The sequence below is a fragment of the Malania oleifera genome, chromosome 8 (genome assembly GCF_029873635.1).
Source record: "Malania oleifera isolate guangnan ecotype guangnan chromosome 8, ASM2987363v1, whole genome shotgun sequence".
Classification (NCBI taxonomy): Eukaryota; Viridiplantae; Streptophyta; class Magnoliopsida; order Santalales; family Ximeniaceae; genus Malania; species Malania oleifera.
The window spans coordinates 18,211,085-18,235,341 of record NC_080424.1 but is presented as its reverse complement, the minus strand read 5'-3'; the positions used below and the strand labels follow the sequence as shown (position 1 = coordinate 18,235,341).

At 35.3% G+C, this 24,257-nt stretch overlaps 1 protein-coding gene across 1 annotated transcript in view; it reads left to right on the top strand.

Moving 5' to 3' along the window:
* The window catches only part of LOC131162380 (transmembrane 9 superfamily member 5-like), a 50,811-nt gene extending 29,735 nt beyond the window's left edge, over nucleotides 1–21,076 (top strand). The window contains exons 6-7 of the mRNA XM_058118799.1: nucleotides 9,122–9,606; nucleotides 20,453–21,076. Coding sequence (XP_057974782.1) covers nucleotides 9,122–9,606; nucleotides 20,453–20,669 — 702 coding nt within the window. The 3' untranslated portion in view covers nucleotides 20,670–21,076. The remainder of the gene's footprint in view (nucleotides 1–9,121; nucleotides 9,607–20,452) is intronic.
* The last annotated feature ends 3,181 nt before the right edge of the window (nucleotides 21,077–24,257 follow it).

The following is a 24,257-nucleotide window of genomic DNA, read 5'->3' as shown; positions in this document are numbered from 1 at the left end:
AGTTCTTCTAATTGATCCCAAAACCGCAAAGAAACCACACGAGACATATAATGGAAGGTGTCGTTTTGGCTGCTAGCACTTTTGGATGTGCTTTTCTTGTTTTTCAGAAAATTGCTGTATTTTAGATTTTACAAGCAAGAACGGGGTTTTGCGATTAAATGGATGGTGTTTCCTCACATAATCAAATTTCTTATTTTGTGTTCCCCTCCATGCAATCAGCAACAGAATGGACTGTTTTGGTTAAACTAAGAAGTGTTAGCAAATATCTTTTGGTTTGAGTGACGTTATCTTATTCATGGCAACTATAATAATAATAATATACGCTTGAATTGAAATTTGATGTAGAAGTCTGAAGTTGAGCTCCGATTTTTTTTTTCTGTTTACGCCAAAGCGCTAGAGCTAGACTCGTTTTTAGTTGGTGAGCCTTGACCAGTGGTAGGGTTGTTAGCCTCTAACGTGAAGGCCATGTTCTCAAGTCCAGACTTACTCTGTCAATGTGGAGTGTGAGGCCTGCATCATGGCATTTCCTCCTCTGAATTCTCCAATATGGCAGGGAGCCTGTTGCATTGGAGTATGGCCTTAACATTTTTAAATTACCCCTGATTAGAATCAAAATCATTAGAAGATAGGGGCCACAACTAGCACCTAGGAGCCACTTCGAGCAGAAAAACTACCAAAAGGTTATACAGAAACTCAAGCAGACAAACCTTGTCCCTAGAAAATCCAAAATAAATAAATAAATAAATAAGAAACTCCAAAGGAAGCCAACAAAAGAACATCCAATAACAAAGTATGGAATGTGAAATGTTTTAAGCTTATAAAGAGGGAAACAATGCATTCTAATGTCCTAATGTTCCTTTTTCATGCATACCTCGGAAGAGGGGAGTATTGAGAGAGGAATGAGATTGTTTGAGTAGTTATCAATATTGTATAGGGCCAAAAGAGGCGAATTAGGCATCCTTAGGAAGATCAATGTATGGAGGACAACCCATGAAGAATTTCAAAACTATGGATCTCTAGGAGATGGGGGGGGGGGGGTGGGGGTGGGGGGGGGGGGGTTTGGGGCAGCCAAGTGGCAAGTCCTTCTGTTGAGTTAAATTTACGTGTGATTGGGTCTTAAAGAGGGTGGTTAAGGAGTTAGGTCATAGGTGTGGTCCTAATGTTTTTGCCTTCAATATTCTAATTGAGATATTATAAGTTTTTTCATTTAGGATTAATTGGGGTTCTGGTTGCAGAGATGGGTGGTTTTTCTCATTTCTTCAATGTTTCAAGGGCCAGGGGCAGGTCATGGTATGGAACACTAATGATTTTTTTAAGAGATTTGTATGGCATGATGCTTTTCGATATTGTTCCTTAGACAGGAGGGGTTGTTGAATGGTGGAGTACGTTGTCTACAAGCCAACTCAGTCTCCTTCCACACTAATCTTTCTTTGATGAGCATGGAGTCTTGTTTCTATTTGTACCCGAGATGGATCTTTTTTTTGGGGGGGGGTGGGGGGGGGGGGTATTCAAGTGGTATTTCTCATGTCTCATGACATCTGATGGAACTAGGGTGTACTATTAGTTAGGTGTAGGTTGGAGTTTGATTTTTTTGTATTGTTAATTTATTATTCATTTATTAATTATTCTTATTATAGTATTATTATTTATTTTTCATTGTGGGGGTGTTCATTGGCTAAGAATATTTTTCCCGTAGTGGCTACCTGCCTTGTCAGAATTGTAGAATGTATGTTCCCATAATTGGAAATTGTTCCTGAATGTTGTTGAGGGTTCTAGTTAGTCCTACTTCATCTTAAAACCATCATCCTCGTCCATTTTATAGACTAACCCAGTTCAGTGAGGGTGTCACTCTTATCAATTTGCGAACAAATTTGTTGACATCACATTCTTTTAGTTGTATATTAAACCATGGCGGGGGGAGAAAGTCAACTTGACGAATGGAGGTTTATGAATTTGAGGAAAAAATTGGGGGTTTGAAAAAAATTAAATTAGAATATGGATTTGGTACAGTAACATGGAGAAAGGTGATGTTCTCTTTTGAGGTTGAAGGCTTGGGACAAGTTTTGGTGGAGTGTGGATTCTTGAGAGAGGAGGGTGTAGGACTAGAAGCCCATTTCAGCAATGATGATAATTCTGAATTTTTGCATGGATTGGCTAATGAGAGCTGGAGGAGAAGTTTTATTAATGAGCTGGAGTTAGATTCTGTTTTGGGAAGGGACAACCAGCAAATAGGACTTGTACACACAAGATTGTCGGAACAGATTCAGGATAGAGGGACTTACTTTCTGGTTTAGAGAAGGCCTTTTGACATTGAGGAAGTTAAAGGGGCAGTGTTGCAGATGAAAAAGAGTACAAGGATCCAGGCCCTGATGGTTCTAGGATGCTATTAGCATTTTTTTGGTCATCTGGGCAGTGATTCAGGAGGATATTCCAAGGAGTGGTGTAAGTGGTGTGACTTTTGCCTTTTCTCTGCCCTCATTCTTGCGGAGCATTTCCGCACCTGTGGGGGGGGGGGGGGGGGGGGGGGTGTTGAGATTTTAGGCCTATTTGTTCCGTCACTTGTCCTTGCACGTTTCCTAAACAAAGGGACCTAGACAACAACATTGGTTATGAAAGAAAAGAAAAAAAGAGAAAAGGAATCTACATAGATTTTATATGCAGTGTTGGTTGCTAATGAGGAGGATGTAGGAAGATTTTCAAATTGGATTTTGAGAAAATCTATGATAAGTTAGTTGGGTTTTTATTTGGATACTGTGATGAATGTGAAGGGTTTTGGTTTTGCGTTGGATGGAATTGGGGTTAATGGCTTGCTTATTTATGCTATACAGAGCATGTTAGTTATTATGAATGGATGACCTAGGGATTGGTTTGAGCCCTTTAGGCTTCTAGGGCATTGAGGCGGGGGGGGGGGGGGAGGGGGGATATTTGTGATATTTGGTGGTTTGATAGTAAAGTAGCATGACTTTCATTTGCTCAGATTTAGGGTCAATTAGAAGTTTTTAGAATAGGCAGGGGGGATGTTGAAGCATTGAGTTCACAGTTCGCATATGATGCCATTATTTTATTTATCATTTATTTTGGAAAGACAACATTGAGAAATTTTGAAAGGGTCTTTGTTTGTTAAACCTTTTTTAAGCAAAATTTGAGATTGAAGATTAACGGGGGGAGTATGTGGCTGGTATTAATATGGATTGTGCTGATTTCGAGGCGATTGTTTTGTTGTTAGTTGAGTATATTTCTTTGGGCCTGGGATTTTATCTTATGTTCCTATTTTTCCTCTGGATTTTGAGATTTATTGTTGAGAAAGTGGATAAGAATGCTTAACAACCTTCAAGAGTGGACGGAATAAAAGCCACATCGGTTTTTTCTTAACCAGGAGGGGGAGATCATTTATCTTGTGCGGGGGGGGGGGGGGGGGGAATATAAAAGTTATCCGAGGGGAAAGCTTGACTACGGAACGTAGAATTTTAGTATTAGATATTCGTGCGAAGGAGGGAAGAGAAAGAGCAACATAATCACTGCAAGAGGAATTTAGGTGAGTGGAGTTTGAAGGGAGAAATATATCTAGTAAAATTTGAAGATAAAATGATCAAAAAGGGGGTGATTGGGACAAATGGGGATTAAGGGGGCTAAAGTAGATGCGAACATTTGGTGGAATTGGACTGAATGGCTAGCTCTACTAAAAACAAATAGTAAAAGAGATTTTAGGTGAATCAAAAGGAAGATAGCTCAGGAAGCAAATGAAAGCTGCTGGTGGGATCAAGATGTCTGAAAAAACATAAGCCATAAAGGCATAAAAATTGGCGTCTAAAAACATGGCAAATTTGTGAAAATATAGAGAACAATTGACAAGATAACGAGACAAGAAAAAAGGCAAAAAAATGCCATTAGTTGAAGCTAAAACACCATAGCTTATGTTAATTTAAATGCTAGACTAGATACACAAAGAAGTGGAAAGAGGCAATATAACTAGCTAGAGTTTTAGAGGAAAAGAAAGTGTTAGGATTTAGGTAACGTAGAATGTATAAAGTTGGGAATGAAATGTCTTGGTAAATTGTTTTGGCTCTAATTTTTGGCGCGGGCGTTGGTTTTCGGAGGTTTCAGCGAGACGGAGGCATCTTTTTTGCTCTGAGTTTTTGGGAGGTTAGTTTTTTTGGAGGTTCCGTGAGAATGGAGGACTCTTTCGCTCTGATTTTGGATTTTTTCCAGTTTTTTTGTCTATTAATTTTTTCCCTGGATACTCAGAATTTTGAAGGGGAGAAAGTCTTTTTCTACGTTGTGTAAATTCTTCTTTCATCAATGCAATTCTCTTTCTTTTTAGATAAAAAAAAATGAAATGTCTTAGTAAAAGACGCAGAAGACATAAAAGAGAGGTGGTGAAGATACTTTAAATAGCTGTTTAATGAAAAAACCAAACTAAAAGTTTTAAACTAAAAACAACAAATGAGGAGAAAAGGACTAAAATCTGAGATTTTATTCGCGAAATTAGAGTCATTGAAGTTAATAATAAGCTTTAATACAAATGATAAGTGGGAAACTTTTAGGACTAGATAATATTTCAATTGAAGCCTAGAATGTCTAGGAGATGAAGGAAGTATATGGTTAACAAATCTATTCAACATTATTATAAGGACAAAGAAATATCGAAGGAATTGAAGAATGCAAACCATTAGGATATTTATGATAAGTAATGACTAACATTAGAACTGTAGGAGAAGTTTTAGAGAATTTCCAATCACAATAGGTGTACATCAAGGTTCTATTTCCAGCCCCTATCTATTTGGTCTAGTGATTGATGAACTCATAGTAATTTCCAGAACAAGATCCCATGGTGTTTTGCTGTTTGCAGATAATATTGTTTTGATTGATGAAAAGTAGGAGTGGTGGAGAGTCTAAGTTAGAACTATGGAGAACAACTTAGAATCTAGAGGTTTTAGGATAAGTAGAAATAAGGACTATATTTAAATAAAAAGTAATTTTAGCCCTGCACGGAGGGAATATTGAAAAAACATTAAAACTTGATAATCAAGAAATCAAAACAACAAGTAGGTTTCGATATCTTGGGTTCTATTATGCAAGTGGAAGGAGAAATTAGAGAGGATGTAGTATATAGAGTTAGCAGGTTGGGTAAGACTGGAGGAGTTTCTTTAGGTGTGCTATGTGAGCATAGGATACCACTAAAATTAAAAGGAAAGTTCTATAAGATGGCTATAGTACCAGCTATGCTATATGGATTAGAATGTTGGACAACTAAGAAACAACATATTTAAAAAGTTAAAGTTTTTGAAATGCGAATGCTTAGGTGGATGAATGGTATAACATTAAAAAATAAATTAAGAAATGAACACATTTGTAATAATTAGCTATAGCACCAATAGAATATAAAATTAGGGGGGGGGGGGGTGGCTTAGATGGTTTGGACATTTGAAACACAAGCCAAGTAGTGCATTAGTGGGGAAGAGTGAGTTAGTTATGAAGAGGTAGGGTAGACCTAAATTAACTTGGAATGAGGTAGTGAGGAAGGATTTAACAACTTTTAAGTTAGTTGTGGAAAACACCCTAGATTGTGTGAATTGGCAGAAAATGATTCATGTAGCCGACCCTGTATAATAGGACTTAAGGCTGGTTGTTGTCATTGCTGTTGTTGAGGTCTTTTTCTAGATCACCCAATAAGTATTCTTGATAAGAATTGGTGATATTAGAGAGGCTATTGTTATCTCAACCTATTGAGATTTGAGAAAAATATTAGATTATATAATGAGCACAATGATTAGAAATACAATTATTAGAAAAATTTTCTCAATGAATATTCGCAAGAACAAACTCTTCAAGGACGTATGATCAGCTCAAAGTGCTGATCCAATAAAAAAAAAATAGTGAAAGCCTTCCATAATTTGTAAACTTTGAGGCTTTGTAATTTTGCAGGCCTGGTGACAAAAACTTTAGTAGTCTTGCTTTTTCCATGTCTATTGAAACTATGATTCTTGTTGTATTTTTTCACTAGTTTTAGTGATTTCTGCTTAATTTGTACTATGATTATTTGAATATAATGATACATAGTATAATGTTGATGGAAAATTTGAACTAGTATGGCTTCCCAAAAGAGAGTGTATTTAATAGAATGGCTAGACTTGGTTTCTAATGCTTTTGTTGCCCTCATAAGTTATGTGGAATCTCTCACCCAAAAAAGTCTTGATGCTCATTAGAATGCATTTTCTGTAATGCTGTTTATCAAACTTTAATCTACAGTATCGGTTGCAATATTCTGCCTTCTATGCTGTTCTTGGATAATGACTTATTTCATGGCATATTGCCTTCATGCATCCCAGACCTATAAATTATCTTTAATATTTTAGGAAGGGGAGTAGTAGACATTGGGTGGAAATTTATTATTTATGAGTTACAACAATAAAAAGATATATTAATTTCGCTTCCATTACTATAACTTGGATCAGGTGTTATGTTAATTTTATTTTTTGGATATTTTATTTCATTATTTCTCTAGATAAAATTTTTGTTTAGTGTGGCTTCATTTGTTGACTAAAATGAATCCATATGCATCAAGAATTCGATTGGATGTCGTACAATATGATATGCATAAGAAACCTGTTTTCGCAACTTTGAGTGTTTGTCGCTTTTTATTATGTTAATACTGAGAAATCATGAACATATTATAGAATAGAATTATTGCAAGACTGCCTCTTAAATATAAGTGGCTTGAGGCAGCATGCACACATACATAGCATATATAATATATATGTGTGTGTTTATATTTATATAAATGTGTATATATCTATATAAATATTTCTGAGGCAGCACTATATTCCTCTTAATCTAGATGGTATATATATATATATATATATATATATGTATATATATATATATCTATAAAAATATTTCTGAGGCAGTACTATATTCCTTTTAATCTAGAGTTCTTTACTTTTTATTGTCTTGCAGTGAGACGTACCAATATTTTGACTGGCCATTCTGCTGTCCAGGTTAGGCTTTAGGCTCACATTGACATTTATGTGATAGTGATAGAAAAATCAATCAAATATCTTCATTTTCAATAACGGTATGCATGGTACAAGTTTGAATACCCATGCCATTCAGTGAGACAAATCTTCGAATTACAGAGTCTAAAATCTTCTTGTTATTAACTTACATGACCCTCTTCTTGAACTTCCTGGAATAAATCAATATCCTCAAGATCAAGAACAATTAATTGTGTTTTGAAATTATCCAATTGCCATTTTCTTGATTGTCACCTGTTCAATTGGCACATGTTCGACAGACTTTAATTATTAATAATTTTTGGGGAAAATTGAGTTTTTTACTTTTATGCCATGCAGATCCAATAGTTGAAAGGAAGGAATCCCTTGGGGAAGTTCTTAATGGTGATCGCTTGAACAATGCTTTATATGAATTGAAATTCCGGGAAGACAAAATTCAGGTGCCCCTGTGCCAAAAGAAGCTTGGAAGAGTTGAAGCTGCAAAATTCAGGGATGCTGTTGCTAATGATTTTTACTTCCAGATGTACTGTGATGATCTTCCATTTTGGGGTTTCATTGGGAAAGTTGAAGATGAGAAATGGAGCCTAATGAAAAGAGTTCCAAGTACTATTGTTTAAACATGTTCGATTTGATGCTTTCTACAATGGCAATCAAATCATAGAAATACGTGCTTTAGTGATCCAAATTATGTTGTGGATATATCGGAAGACACTGAGATAAATGTTGAATTTTCTTATTCTGTTTTCTGGAATGCAACCTCTACTCGGTTTGAGAACAGAATGGAAAAATATTCAAAGGCCTCCTTACTGCCAGCACACCAGCAAATTCATTGGTTTGCTATTGTAAACTCGGTTGTCATCATTCTGTTATTGATGGGACTTCTTATATTGCATTTTATGCGGCATCTTAAGACTGATCTACAAAAGTATGCACCTTTAGAATAGTTGTTTACTTGAAGTATTTGTATCCTGTATCAGAGCTCTAAGCAGATTCAATTTGTCTGCCTATTGTTTATCATTTGGTCTTTTAGGTGTTCTAGTGGAGATGAACAAGATAAGGAGGCTGGTTGGACATATATTCATGGTGATGTATTTAGATATCCTTCATACACATCCTTGTTTTGTGCGGTCATGGGCACAGGTGTACAATTGTTGACACTGTAAGTTATTCCAAAGAACCATAGTTTGATCCACTTGTTACTTGTTTCATAGTGCCATAACTACTCTCTAGATTGCACTATTGTGTATTCAGTTCTGAAGAGACATCTTAGGAGGTGTTATTCTCCATAGTTTTTGACAAAATTGAAAGCTGCCTTTACCTCCATCATACCAAAAGAAATAGTTCAACATTTCCCCCTTTATGAAGTATTTAGCCTTACGGCCTTAGGCAGCTAATTTTATGGTGGGGGGAAATTCTGTAATTCAGGTCCTGTGGGCTGAGAGTTTTACTGACCTTGATCAATTTTAATTTGTTTGTGAGATACATGTGATGTGGCAGAGCTACCCTCTAATGCTTTTATCTTTTCCAAAATATTTAGCTCATTTGCATTAGTTTAAATCCATCTATAGTTTTTTTCTTTATTATTGGATTTCTTCTGGAATTGTTCTTTTCTTTTCTGTGCCCATGCATAAGATCATTTGATATTAAATTTAGATTGGTGACAGATGAGATGTTAAACTAGCAAATCATGAGGCAGTTTGATGGTTAATGGCTCCAGAATTTTCATCTCGGGCTTTGCAAAATTTAGAAGCCCTTCATGTGACTTGGATCAGATTTTCCATTTGTAAACTTTTGCAATTTCCCATTTTCAAAATTGTTTCCAAATAACAAGCGCACTTTCCTCCAGGGTTTTCTTCTTATTCATTCTGGCATTTGTTGGCATTCTCTATCCCTATAGTCATGGAGCATTGTGCACTTCTCTTGTCATCATTTATAGTCTTACATCAATTGTTGCTGGCTACACAGCTTCTGCTTTCCACAATCAATTTGCTGATACTGGATGGGTAATTACATATTATACTTCTTCGCTGTATTAATTTTTGTTTTGTTTTATTTTATTTTATTTTATTTTAACTTTGTTTTAACTGGAATACTCTTTATTCTCTCAGGAAAGAAGTGTTCTTCTCTCTGGGATTCTCTACCCAGGTCCTCTGTTCCTAATAATGTTGATTCTAAATACAGTAGCTATGATTTCTGGCTCCACGACTGCCCTTCCACTTGGTACTATTGTATTGATTCTTACTTTGTATATATTTGTAACCATCCCATTGCTTGCCTTGGGTGGAGTGATTGGATACCGTTTTCGATCTGAATGTCAAGCACCATGTGCAACAAAGAGGTGCTCGAGGGAGATTCCTTCACTAGCTTGGTACAGGAGAACCCCCAGTCAAATGTTTATTGCAGGTCTTGTACCTTTTAGTGCAATTGTGCTTGAGTTGCACCACTTGTATGCAAGCCTTTGGGGCTATAAAATCTGCACCGTCTCCAGCATTCTGTTTGTCATGTTCATCATCCTCATAGTACTTACTGCACTCCTAAGTGTTGGTTTGACATACATTCAGCTCTCTATGGAAGACCACAAATGGTGGTGGAGGTATGCTTTCTGCAGGGCTCCTGCAAAATAGTTCTTGTTCTTTTTGCTTTGGAATCTTAATATTTTATGGATATGTTACTGCACATGGATAATCCTAGGAGATCATATACTGCTCAAAGATTTAGAAGTTGGGGATTTTTCTTTGTTTGAGAAATTTGATATTTTGGGAAGTTTAGTTAATTTTAGGTTGTTTTGAATATTTTTAGTTATTTTTATATTTAAATATTTTGAAATTATTCATTATTTTTTGTTAATTTGAGTTTTTCTTACACTTATTTTATCTTTAGAGTTTCTTGGGTTCTACACAGATTGTTTTTGTCACTTAGTTAATGAAAAAATTTCTCATCTGTGTAGGAAAAAAACTTCTGGGTTTCTTGGTTGCATATAAACATAGACTAGGTAAGGGATTATTACGTTTTGGATAATAAAAGTTTGAATCTCATCTCTCTCTCTCTCTCTCATGGCAGTCATCTCTCTGTACAGTTGTTTCTCCCTCTACCTTGCAACTTCTTATTTTCTTCTCCCTTCCCTTCTATCTTCTCCCTTGCTTTCTTCTCCTATTTCCCTCCTCTTTCTCCATTTCTCCTCTCTGTTTTGTCCTACATCAATTGGTATAAAATCCTAACTTTGTTCCACGAACCATCTACCCCAGGCATCACTGTTGCCCCTCATAAATCCTAGGAATTTTTTTTTTTAAATGCAGGGGAAAGAGATATATTTAAACTTGCTTAGAGCTAGAGCAAGAAAAAGTAAGGACTTAGGTATTGTAAAATGTATCAAAAGTGGGGATGATATTGTCTTGGTTAAGGAAGAAGACATAAAAAGAAAGATGGCGAAGTTACTTTAGTAAGCTATTTAATGAAAACCAAATAGAAGACTTAAACTTAAAATTGACAAATGAGGAAGAAACTAAAAATATGAGATTTATTCGCAAGATTAGAGTTAACGAAGTTAAGTTTGCACTAAAAAATATAAAAAATGGAAAATTTATAAGACCGGATAACATTCCAATTGAAATTTCAAAATGCTTAGGTGATAATAGAATTATATGGTTAACTAATTTATTTAATACAATTATAAAAATTAAGAAAATGCCATATGAATGGAAGAAAAATACTTTAATACCTATATACGAAAATAAAGGAGATATTCAAAATTGTAATAACTATTGTGGAATTAAACTTATGAGTCATATGATGAAACTGTGGGAAAAGGTAGTTGAACAAAAATTTAGACTAGAAATGAAGGTGTTAGAAAATCAATTTGGTTTTATGCTTGGGAGATCTACGATAGAAGCTATATATCTTTTAAGAAGATTAATGGAAAATTTTAGGGAAAAGAAAATGGATTTGCATATGGTATTTATTGATTTAGAGAAAGCGTTTGATAGGGTACCTAGAGAAGTTCTATGGTGGGTTTTATAAAAAAAAAAAGAAAAAAAAAGAAAAAAAAAGAAAAAAAGGGTGTATGTAGTAGGTATATTGATGTCATGAAGGATATGTACGATGGTATAATGATTAGTATAAGGACTATAGGTGGAGAGACTAAAGAGTTTCCAATCACAATAGGTGTACATCAAGGATCTACTTTGAGCACTTATCTTTTTGCTTTAGTGATGGATCAATTGACTAGAAGTACTCAAAATGAGGTTTCATGGTATATGTTGTTTGTAGATGATATTATATTGATTAATGAAACTAGGGGTGGAGCATAGGTTAAGTTAGAATTATGGAGAGAAGCTTTAGAATCTAGAGGCTTTAGGATAAGTAGAAATAAGATAGAATATATGAAATTTAATTTAATCATAGTAGGAGGAATACTGGAGACAAAATTAAACTTGATGATGTAAAAATAAATAGCACTTGTAGATTTCAATACCTTGGATCTATTATGCAAGTTGAAGGAGAAATTGAAAAGGATGTAATGCATAGAGTTAAAACACGTTGGGTAAAATGGAGAAGTACTTCAAGTGTGCTTTGTAATCGTAGAATACCCTTAAAATTAAAATAAAAGTTTTATAGGACGACAATAAGACTAGCTATGCTATATGGATAAGAATGTTGGGTAACTAAGAAGCAACATATCCAAAAAGTGAAAGTTGCCGAGATGAGAATGATTAGATGGATGAATGGTATAAAATTGAAAGATAAATTAAAAAATGAACATATTTGCAATGAGTTAGGTGTAGCTCCTATAGAAGATAAGATAAGGGAGGGACAACTCAAATGGTTTGGGCACTTGCAACTTAAGTCACATAACGCGCTAGTGAGGAAGAGTGAGTTAGTTGTTGTGAGGGGTAGGGGTAAACCTAAAATAACTTGGAATGAGATAGTGAGTAAGGATTTAATAGCCCTGAATTTGTTGAAGTAAATTGTCCATGATCGCATAAATTGGTGAAAAAGGATTCATGTAACCTAGTGGGACGTAAGGCTTGGTTTGTATGTATTTACCTGAGTTTGAAAGATGTGGGTGCCGCCTCCAATCCTCTATTTCTTTAACCTTGTGGTAAGAGAGCATATGTCAAAGCATTAAACAGGTTTTCACATTGCCATCATCATTTAAGTCACTTGGAATTTCTGTTTCAACTTCAGCTACTTGAGTGTCATCATCATCATCTTCTTTTCCACAGCAGCCATGAATTGTTTAGGACATTGTGCAGCTTGATGTCCAAAACCTTGACATTTAAAGCATTTGAGTGATGATTGGCTCTTGGAAGTTGTTTCGGAATGATCAAGAGTCTTCCAAGAGGTATTAGTTTGAATACTTTTACCCAATTGCTCAATGTTCTTCTCTCATTCAACTCCACAAATACTATTCTCAAACCGAAAGGCTGATGTAGCTCTAGGAGGATTGCGTTGCATGTTCTCCTCAATCTGAGTGGCAACCTGTGGTGCATCCCCAAATGTAAGCAGCAAGTTTGGAGGTAGTAGCTGGCTTCAACCCTTTTCTATACAAAGCTATCATCACATCCTCTTTCCATTCTATATCGGTACGAGTAGCCAAATGATATAATGTACTAGTGTACTCCATCACAGTCTTTTCTTCTTGCTTCAAATCAAAGAATTGGAGATGAACATGCTGCTGATAATTGGGAGGAACAAATTGCTTTTGCATGGCTCGCTTCATCTCATCCCATGTTGCAATCTCACCAAATCTCCTTCAAAAGATCTCTTGCTGTTTAGTCCACCAAATTTGAGTAGTTCCCTTCAATTTTTATTCAGTAAAGTACAACTTTCTAGGCTCATTCATGTCATATCATCAGTACACCCAATCATCAAATTCATTAGGAGAACCATCTGTTAGCTTTACCGTGATCCCAAGAGGGGGGGGGGTGAATTGGTATTTTTAAAATTAATGCCCTAGGTCAGCATCCTAACAACAGTATATTCACAACCCTAAAGTCAATATAGTGCAAGTGAAATAAATCAATTGTAATATGTAACAGAAATTAAATAACACAATTTAATCAACTAAGCATGCACCAGAAAGCAGTAAAGAGAAGTGACACGCAGAAGTGTTATCGAGGTTCGGCAAATAGCCTACGTCCCCGCCTTGGCTAACGAGCACAATGATTATCACTATAATGCTCACTTAAACGGGTGAAGCGGCACCTAAACAATCAGGTCAATTAGCACAGGATTGACCTCAATCTTTACACACAATCCTTACCGGGCTGGATTACCGCCCCCTCAGGCCACACCTGGAATGCTACAATATTTTCTCAATCAACTGGTACAGTGATTATGCTTTCATGTAAAGCAGATATGTACCCAATACGCGCAGTCACATAACACATCAATGATATGGATATAGTGTAAGCTCAGTGATGCAAATAGTTGTGCTATCAACACTTAATATGGTATAATCAGTGAAATGCTCAAGAGTGTTCAATACAACCAATATCTTGGAATTTAAGCAAAGCACAGTTCAATAGCAAACCAATATTCCAAAGATATCAATAAGATATTCAAACTAGTTCAAGAAGATTTTCTTCAATGAAATAAGCACACTACTAGTTTGAAAATATTTTGCTTGTTGAAAATATCTTTGTACAACAAAAATCAAAGCTATTGGACACTTGCAATAACAATGCAAATATCCTAAACTTACTAGTTTATTCCAACACAAGATTTATAATATTAAAATCTGTGGGATAAACTTAAGCTAAACTCTCCAAAAATAATATCACAATCAAACACATATATGAGAGTTTCTAGCAAAGTCTAGCAATCACAAGCACTCTAATTATGCTCTCACAATCTCAGAATGTATCAAGGAAATGGAAATTTGAGAGTATTTGGACAAAGAGAGTGTTTTCAAAAGAGAGGATTTTTGGCTAATAAAATTGCTAATTAATTACTAATCCTTACAAATGAGCCTATATTTATAGGTAAGGGTAAAATTATAACCGTTTGGGACTTGTTGGGAATTCTTAGAAAAGTTTCAAATGTTTAAACACAATTAACCCAACTTAACCCGTATTTACCTCAGTTAAAATTTTTTTAACCCGACGAGGTTCGGGTGGCTGAACTGTGATTCGGTCGCTCGAATAGACACAATAATAAAATGTCTTTAAATAGGTTCAGCAGCCCGAGTTTCAGTTCGGTGGCCCAAATCAAAATCAGAAATATTTCTTCATGAATTTGGGTGTCCGATCATAGGTTCGGTAGCCTGAACTAGTGTGTTCGGTCGCCCGGGGCTCAATTTGAACTAGACAACTCGGTAGCCTGAGTTGGTGGAATATCCTTTTCAGGTGGTTTGGGTGCCCGTGGACGGTATGCATAAATTTGGTCGGTCGGCCGAGAGCCTAAGTCAATTGTTGACTTCTTAATAGTTCGGGCGCCCGAGGAGTTTTGAACTCCTTGGGTCAGTCGCCCGAGCTCTCTCAATTTCCCTAATAATATTCAATTTAAGTGCATTTTTAACACTCCTGTATTTTGTATGATATATGTGAGAGTGTTGGGACTTAAGAGTCATACTATGGTCTTACTGAGCTTACCATATATCCTATATGCATGATATGCAGGTAAGTAATACAGACTATATCCTTAGTTACTATTACAGACCCATATTGCATTAATTGAATTGACAATACAAGTTAAAATCTTCAGGGTCTTCATGTTGTTTCAAGTGTCATTCCTTGAGATGCTCATTTAAGCCTACACAAACACTTGAAAATCATCAAATACCTAAGTATTTGTCATTATCAAAACCGGGTGTGACCTATAAGGTCAACACCATCACTGTTAAATTTGACACTTCTAGTTTAATTACCTTACAATGATTATTTCGGCCTTCACACAACTCAAAAGTATGAGGTACAGCAGCTATTCCACCATCTTGTTTGGTAGGAAATTCCATGGGCCTTTTACCTAAGGCTGCAACTTCGGTTGTTAGCCTATTTGAAGCATTGGTAATAGTCTCCAAGGCATTTTTCATGTTTTGTACACTACCAGATAACAATTCCACCTTTGCAGCCAATTCAACATTGGTCACCATGATGCAATTGTATGATGCAAATCATGATCTTCATTCTCAATTATTCAAGTACAATCTTCAAGTCATCATTAATCTTTAGTATCATGTAGAAATGAAACAAATTCACTCATGGAACTAACAAATGCAGCAGTAAAAACCTGATTTCCAATGCTGGTAGTGGCAATTTCTTGCTTCTCATAGTAAATCATTAAGCTTGCACAATTTCAAGTATGGAACCAAAATATCATGCTGCAAATTGAAATATTAGGAGAAAACACCAATTTCCTGATTCTGGCAGGAGGGGATTCTGGCAGAATCTGACTTGCAGTTGCCTGTGTGTGCGCCGCCAGCGAGGGCCCTCTGGTGATGGAAGTTGAGTCAAGTCAAGATCAAGGGATGGGAATTCCATTGGTGGTGGTGGTCTGATGAGAAAAGAGTAGGAACTTCGGGTTTCGGCCGGCTTGTGGAGATTCATCAGTGTCGGTGGCGACAACATCTTAGGGCAAGGGGTTTCTCGGGGTTCTGTTTATGTGAGTAGCGGAGGTGTCTCAAAAATCAGCCAGGAAAGAGGCATTCAAACAAATGGGGTCATTGCTGGAATTTCAGAAAAAAATCAGAAGTGCATAACTGCGTTTTATGTTTTTTTTCCACTGAAATTTCAGCTCAGAGAAGAATTCTGAGTGCATGAAGGAAGAAGAAGAAGAACAACATACTTAAACAACTAACTAAACTCATTTGGGTTTTGGACCCAATAAAGAAGAAGAAGAAGAAGAAGAAGAAGAAGAAAAAGAAGAAGAAGAAGATACTACACATACCCCTAAAACTACATACAAAATCATAATACAAGCAAACTACACACACGTACTTAAAACAACTAACTAAACACATTTGGGTTTTAGACCCAATAAACCATGGACCCTATTTTTCAACATACGCCTCCAAATTGGGTCTAAATGATCCATTCAAATGCCCTCTTCTCATCCTACATCAGACAGTCACCATTTGAAAATTAGATTGCAGTTCCTATTCCCTCTCTCTCTCTCCTGTACCTTTCCCTCTTTTCTTCTTCTTCTTCTTCTTCTTCTTCTTCTTTTTCTGTCTCATTTCTCTTCAGTCCTGTTCTTCTCTTCTCTCCTCTGTTCTTTCCCTTTCCATTCTGTCCTTGCTGTCACTTTTCTCTTCTGCTCTGTTCTTCTTATCCTCCATTTCTTCTCTTCTTCTTCTTCGAGTTCTCTCCCATAATTCTCTATTCCTCTCTGATTTCTGAGTCTATGTGGCTGTCCTTCATCAAATTGGTACCAAAGCAAATCTTGATTCACCCATTGTCTTCCTGGTTATCACTTGGAATTGATGCACCAACAAAGTTCTAACCCTACGTTTCATTTGTGGATGTCTGTTCCTAGGAATAAATTAGTTATAATAGGTTAGTTGCAATTAGTTATATAAAAATTTATGTTGATGTCATAAAGCAAATAACAATGTGAAACCTTTTATAAGTCCATAGCAATGAATAGATAGGAAATAACTATTTCCAAATTTGATCATGGGATAGTCTATTTCTTTCTTATTACATATTGAATGAAATAATAAAGAACATACAAGGAATAGTTATTCCCTACATTCCCAAAATTTTCACTATGTTTCGTCTTATTACAAAGAATAACTATTCTGCGAACCAAACAAGCGATTCCTACAACAATTTCCATTGAAGAATCATACAAACAGAAAAACAAAATTCAAACCACAACCACCAAACAAATGTAATTCTCCTCCACAGGCTTCAGTTGCTGCAAGAATGAAGCTTTCACTGAGTTTGTGAAGCAGATTCAAACACTGTAGCACTGCAAAAACTTCCTAGAAAATTACAGTCCTGCCCCTGAAATTTGAGCACCCTCCATGCACCATTTTATAACACCTCCTTGATCATCAGTAACAGAACCCCATGACAGGCCTCCCCTTGCAAATTGCAATTTCACCTTCATCCAGTAGGGGTGTGACCCCACACACCACCTGAATGTTTTCCAGCTGACCCCCCTCTTAAATAATCCCAGGTCAGGCACTCGGCACACCAACACCATTAGACTCACAACCTCTTGATCTGCCACCATCTGGAGCAACAGTGCTGGAGGCACCTTGCTGGTGGCACATGTGTCCCATGCACTTGTGACCTGTGAGGGAGAAACTGCCAGAATCTCTCCTGCCTTCCAGATTTGCGAAAAATTGTTCCAGCCGTGATATTTTGGGTTTTTCCCTAAGATTTTAAAGCTGAATCGAGGAAAATTCAAGTGCTTGTGCAAGTTACATGTTTGGTGGATAATTTCAACACCAGCATTGGATTCTGACTTCAATTTGCTGCATTTTATAGGCTTTTGTTTTGTGGAGACTTGAGAAATTGAGAAGTTGATTTGTGAAATTGGGCTGTCAATGCAATTCCCAGTGTTTTCAAGGGTGAATTAATCTTCCAGCTCTCTATTGAGACTCAGCTGCGATAGCTTGAGATTTCCTGCAACAAATTACTTTTCCTCCGCAAGGTTTTGATGTTGGTTTGAAAAGATCTATCTTCAACTGTTATTTCAGTATACCAGCACCCTTTTCCAAGTTTACAAGTGGAGTTTTCTTGGAGAATTTATTATAAATTAGAGTGAAAATATTTGAAGAATTTCGCAAAAGCTACAAAGTCAGTACAAGGACCTTTTGGTAACATTGTATGAACTTACATTACTTGGACTCTGCAGAAATTGATTTGTTGCTTATCTATTTGTTACTTGTTTGAATTTGTGTTGATCCATTTTACTCTCCTGTTAAAAAGAGAAAAAAAAAAAAAAGGTTGATGAGCCAGTTCCATATATCTAGTTCCTACCTAGTTGGCAATTCTCAATGATTAGTGGAGCAGTTGTGTAGTCGTAACTTTCTTCTAGTTATTGCCTTAAAATCAGAGACCTCATTTATCGGTGTGCTCTTATTAAGGAAGCTAGAATGGTAATTATGTTCAAGAAAGGGTTGAGGGATGAAATCAGAAGGCATATGATTTTGCAGATTTGAAAACGTCCTACTACTCTATCTGAGGGTTACCACATGGCTTTGGAAGCTGAGAGATTTCTCCAGCTGCCAATAACACCGCTTACTATCTTAAAGAATTTCGTTACTCTAGATCTATTTCTCCATGGTTAAGAGGTATTCCTAGACTCTCCTAAGATGTTCTAGAATATGAATAGTTGAGGATAAACAATCAAATATCCGAAGTGCCTATGCAAATTGTTGCATACATGACTACATAAATGATCTGCATAATACTAGTGCACAATTTTTTTATTCCTCTGTGAATATGAGTCATGAACCTTCTCAAAATAAGGTCATGACCTTGTCTTCAGTGACCCTAAACACTGTTGGAGCCTCTAGGCCAGAGATGGACTGGGACTTGTCACCAAGCTATGTTGCTCAGACTTGCAATGAACTTCAAGATAAGTTGGCAACTACTAGGAGAGACCTGTTTGTCAATGACCCTGTTTTTCAACCTTAACCATTTTTAACTCAAAAAGGGAGGAATGAGTCGTTGCTCCAGAGTTTGTCGAAAATTCTCATTAGATTTGATTTCTCATTAGGCTCGGATGTTCTAGGGGAGATGTTCTAGAGAATATGATTGCATATAGACTTGATAACTCATTAGATTTGGATATTAAATTAATTTCTTGTTTGGATGAATTGATAATTTATTAAAGGACATTGGAATCTTATGTGCTTGCAAGTGACTTCACTTTGGATAGTGCTTCTCAAGCTGAAGCTTGGACATTGTTGTCATGGGTGTTGTCACATGCAAACCATGATATGGATGATTATTGATTGCATCATTATGAAGGACTTATTTGCTACTTCTCTATGGTGATCGAGGATGCAATACATTTCAGGATAGTTGTTTGGTTGAAGTTTTTTTGATACTGTTGAGTTGTTGCAACTATGCCACTTCAAAACTCAAGGTTGTGTTTTCTCTAGCCAAGGGAGTTTAATTAAGTATCGCATATGGATAATTGTCGGTAATCATATACTAGAAGATTTAGAAATTAGGGAATTGTCTTTTTTTGGAATTTTTTTTTAGGAAGTTTAGCTAATTCAGGGTTGTTTTAAATATTTAATTATTTTTAAGGTTTAGTTTTGATATTTAATTATTTTGGAATTATTTTATATGTTTTTTAATCAGCTTGGGGTATTTTGTAATTTCCAGTTGTTTTATCTTTATGTTTCTTTGTTGCCCATCAATATAGGCTTATGATGTTTAGGGAGTCATACATTTTGGACAATAAAAAATCAAAGATTGAATCTTGTAATTACTCTCTCTCTCATGGCTGTCTATGTACAACTGTTTCTCCCCCTTCTCTATTCTCACTTCCTTTCTTCTCCTATTTCTCTTTCTTCTTTCTCTGTTTCTCCTCTGTCTGTGTACTGTCCTGCATCAATATGTTGAGCTGAAGCACAAGTCTACACTACATGATTGAGGCAATTTTAAGAACAAGTAGATGGCCAAGAAATGAAACTTAAGTTTAAGAAACTCTATGAATTTTTAATTTGGTGCATGCTTGAGGTTCAATATCTCAATCTTTGGCTTTTCTTTTTTGGGGTCCATTTGGAATTTTGAGAAGTTGAAAGTTCTTGAGAACATCTGGCTCTGCTATTTATGTTGATTTTGTTATACGTGACATCCTATTTATATTCAGTAAAGATATACATGTGAAACAGAAAATGTTAAATGTTGTACTTTCAGCCTAGCGAAAGAAGTTGCTTGATATTGTACATGAGATTTGAAAGAGTGACAGAAAATGATTAGGTTGATACAGATAGCATGTGTGTTCCTTGTAAAGTGGATTCCAACCATAAAATTTGAAGTGCATTCCATCAAGTAAAAGAAAGCTTTTTTTTTTTGAAATTTTTTTGAATTTATTATTGATAAAAGAACAGCCATAATGCCTTTTGATAGCAAAAACATTGGTATTGTTTCTGCGAGGAAAAGAACAGAAAGAAAAAAGGAAAAACATTTGTAGCATATGATATTTTTGGTATTTGGTTTTTGTTAACCAGAAAGGGACACAGCTGAGTATTGTAGTCAGCTTTCGTGAAATAATTATGAAATAATTTACTTCCATTTAAAAATATAGCTGTGTTTCAACTTGGAACAGATTTCATGTCTTCAATACAAAAGTCCAAATGTTTTATGAAATAATCGTGAAATATTTTGACACCTCAATTTCTGTTTTGTAACCTGTAGTAGCTTAGGTGTGATGGATATACTTCAATAGCTTTCCATGTTGAAGAAACTCTCTCTTTGCGCATTTCTCACAGCCCCATCCTAATTATTTCATTTTCCTGTTTGATGCAGTTCGGTGCTGCGGGGGGGTTCAACGGCCTTTTTTATGTATGCCTATTGTGTATGCTATTATGCAAAGTCAAATATGAGTGGTTTCATGCAGCTCTCCTACTTCTTTGGCTGCAATGCCTGCATGTGCTATGCCTTTTTTCTCATGCTTGGTGTAATCAGTTTTTGTGCTTCCTCAATGTTTGTTTCCCACATTTACCATGTTGTTAAGAGTGAATAGCATCCTTGTGTGCCCTAGTGGCTCCAATCCGATCTATCTCCATGATTTGGTTTCGCCTGCATGTTCGTGCATGACCACTCATAACGGTAATAGCGGCGGTACTCAAACCTGAGAAGTGGGGGCGTGGAGATTGTAATGCACTGAAATTGTATCGCTTATGAATCAAGAATGACAGGCAATTCTGTTAAATATTTGTAGTTACAATTCCGCAGACATGAAGTTAGTGAGCTGAAACCCTAAATTGTATTCTAAGGTGGGTTTCTGTTGTCGAAAAATGTTATTAATAACATTTTTCACAGCTATGTGATGGCATGCTTGTGCATACACACACAAACATAGGTGCGGACTTGGATTTGCATATATGCTGATTATTGTTTTAAGAAATACATTGGCCGTTATCCACTCAATCATTTTTCGAGGAGCTTGGTTTGTTTTCCGAACGTTTATTTTAAATGATTAGTTTGATGACATAATTAAGCACTCATATTGATTATATGATAAGAAACATTTTGCATGTAAAATTTGATGCGAAGCCATCAACCTTTTATGGTATTGTATAATTTTAGCAAACCTGTTTTTGAAAGAATCTAGGTATTGAACTTGAGCTTTCATTTGAAAGACGTTTCTTTCAAATTTGTGCACCTTTTTCATTTCATGTCTTTTTCCTTTTTCCAAACTTTCCAACAATTCAGGCTAGAAAGTAGAGTCTGTGGTCTAAATATTTGGCATAAAATTAAATTATTATTTAAAAATTTTAAAATATTGAGAAATAAATATATATATAAATAGTATAAATGCCATTGATTACATATATAATTTCATGAATCAAAAACCCGCCTCTGTATAGATCTTAGGAGATCACACCTCTTTAAACTAAATAAGCTTCTCTTTTCTTCTTTGGAACTGTGTTATAAGGAACAATTGCCATTTTAATGGTTGACTCGTTAATTAAGTGTGTGTATGCATTAATTATAGTTACCTATGTAGTCATGTGAAGACGGAGAAACAAATGTTCGATTAGGGAGATACAACTAGAAAAAACATGTTTGTACACTATGGATGTCTGGATGCATACCCAAAATTTTAATTTAAGTAATGACAATATAATTGAATAATAATTTAACTTGATATAATTGCACTTGCCACTTCTTTTATAGTATAAAAATCATCAATTATCAAATTCTTATAGTACTTTTGAGCAATTTATTTCTTAATAATAATAATAATAATAATAAAATTTATTTAGAAGATACTTATCATCCATCTTATTCCAAGTATGGTTTTGATAAGATTCACATTAAGAAAAAAATGAAGAAGAAGAAGAAGAAGTGATTGGCCTATAAAAAATGTTCACCTCAAAGTCTATAAAAAAAAGATAATGAAAACAACTTCTGTGGGAGGGGGTGAAAAAGAGCTTAGGGAAAGGGAAACATGTTACACCTGCTTTATGTAGTTCAAGCTTAAACTGTTAGGTTGTGAGCCAACAATTTATATCACGCTTTAACACTCCTCGCATGTGCAACCTGATAGCAAATAGCACCCATAGTAGGGAGCATAATAAATTTTTTTTTAAAAAAATACCATAATAAACGCGAGTAATATGACTAGAATCCAAAACCTCCTAGTAACCATCTCTAATACCATGTTAGCGTTGAGAATTTCACTTGTGAGTTTGTCTCACATTGGAAATTAAAGTAGATGATTGATGCTTGTATACATGGATGGACCTAATACCCAATTAGCTTGAGCTTTTGGGTCAAGTTGGTGTTCACCTATGTGTATCAAGCCCACCCATGGACTCCTCCGTTCTTAACAAGTGGTATCAGAGCGACGGTTCGTAACTCTGGGTGAGCGACATCATAAAAAATCGAGACGAGAAGTTAATTCTCCTGACGTGCTAACAGTTGGAGGACCAAGTGTGTGGCTGAAGCCAATAAGGATCATCTAGGCAGCGGATGGATCCGAATAGGGTTAAGACGTGAAAGGTAGGATTGGTTCGGAGGCACGTGAAATGCAATCTGACGCACGTAAGGCGCTAGTGGTAAGGCCCACTTGAGCAACTGTTGGAGAATTGTCTCAGAAGGAAGACAATTTTATTTCAAGGGGGAGCAGCTGAGACTCACAAGTGAGGGGAAGATTATTGAGAATTCCACTTGTGAGCTTGTCCTACATTGAAAAATTAAAGTAAATGATGGGTGGTTATATACATGGATGGACCCAAAGCCCAAATAGCTTGAGCCTTTGGGTCAAGTTGGTGTTCACCCATGTGTATAAAGCCCACCTATGGGCTCCTCTATTCCTAACAGTTAGATTACTTAAAATTTTAAACTATTAGATTGTGGACCAATAATGTATATCAAAGTTTAATAGTGTGAAACTTATGTTAATTATATATATATATATATATATATATATATATATATATATATATTGTTCGGTCTTGGAGGTTTGTACCGGCCTTGAGTTACACAATGAAAGATAACCCACCTCTCATCCCAAATTCCTTATGACCACAAAACCTCGAACATGAAAAATACTAAGTTTTTTAATCTATTCATTCCTTAGAGTGGTGTTGGTTCTGTGCATCAATTGAGATCAAAATTTACATTGACCTAGAGCTGGCTCAATGGTCCATCTTCCCGCTTCCAAAGAGGAGATTTATTCTTGAATCTCTTTAATCAGCTATAATTTATTTAACAAACCCATGAAAAATATAATGAAAAGAAATCTCAAATGAACATAGGTCATATCTTTTTTTAGTACTAATAATTTTTTGATTAACTCAAAGAGTTATAGGCTTAATAAGAATGCAATACCTATAAAATTGTAACAAACTATTAATTGAGCAAAAAAAATATTTTTTTTTGAAAGAAAAAAGCTATTAAACTAATCCTATCCTATTCATTTAAAATTTTTAATAATTATTTATTATGCACCTACACCATTAATAAAGGAAAAGAAGAAAAAGTAATTTCCAAAAAACAATTCTCTCATTATTATTAAATTAAAATTTCTTCTATTACAAATTTAAAACTAAAAAAAATTATCAATTATTAATAACTATATTAATAAACTCAAATTTTAAAGAATTGCCTATCGCACCTCATTATCTCTACTCTTCATTATTTCTTCAAATATAAAACATCTGCCAATTAATTGTTGTTTATGTAGTAAATAAATGATTTCAATATATTTTTAAAACAAAATTTATTTAAATAAAAATATTTAATTTATTCTATTCTTGTCTAGTTAATTATAACTTATTTGAATTATTCATATCTTATCTACAATAACTATTATATAATCTTTTACTAAAATTTATTAAAATATTTAACTAATAAGTAGATGAATATATTCGCGATAAATTACGTGTAGCTCCCATAGAAGATAAGATAAGACAACTCAGATGGTATGAATACTTGTAATGTAGGCTACATAGTGTACTAGTGAATAAGAGTGAGTTAGTTTACTATGGGGATAGTAAAAGGGATAGGAATAGATCTAAACTAACTTGCGAGGTGATAACGCATAAATTGACAAAAAAAATTTATATAACCGACTCCACCAAGTGGGTGCCGTTTGGTTTTT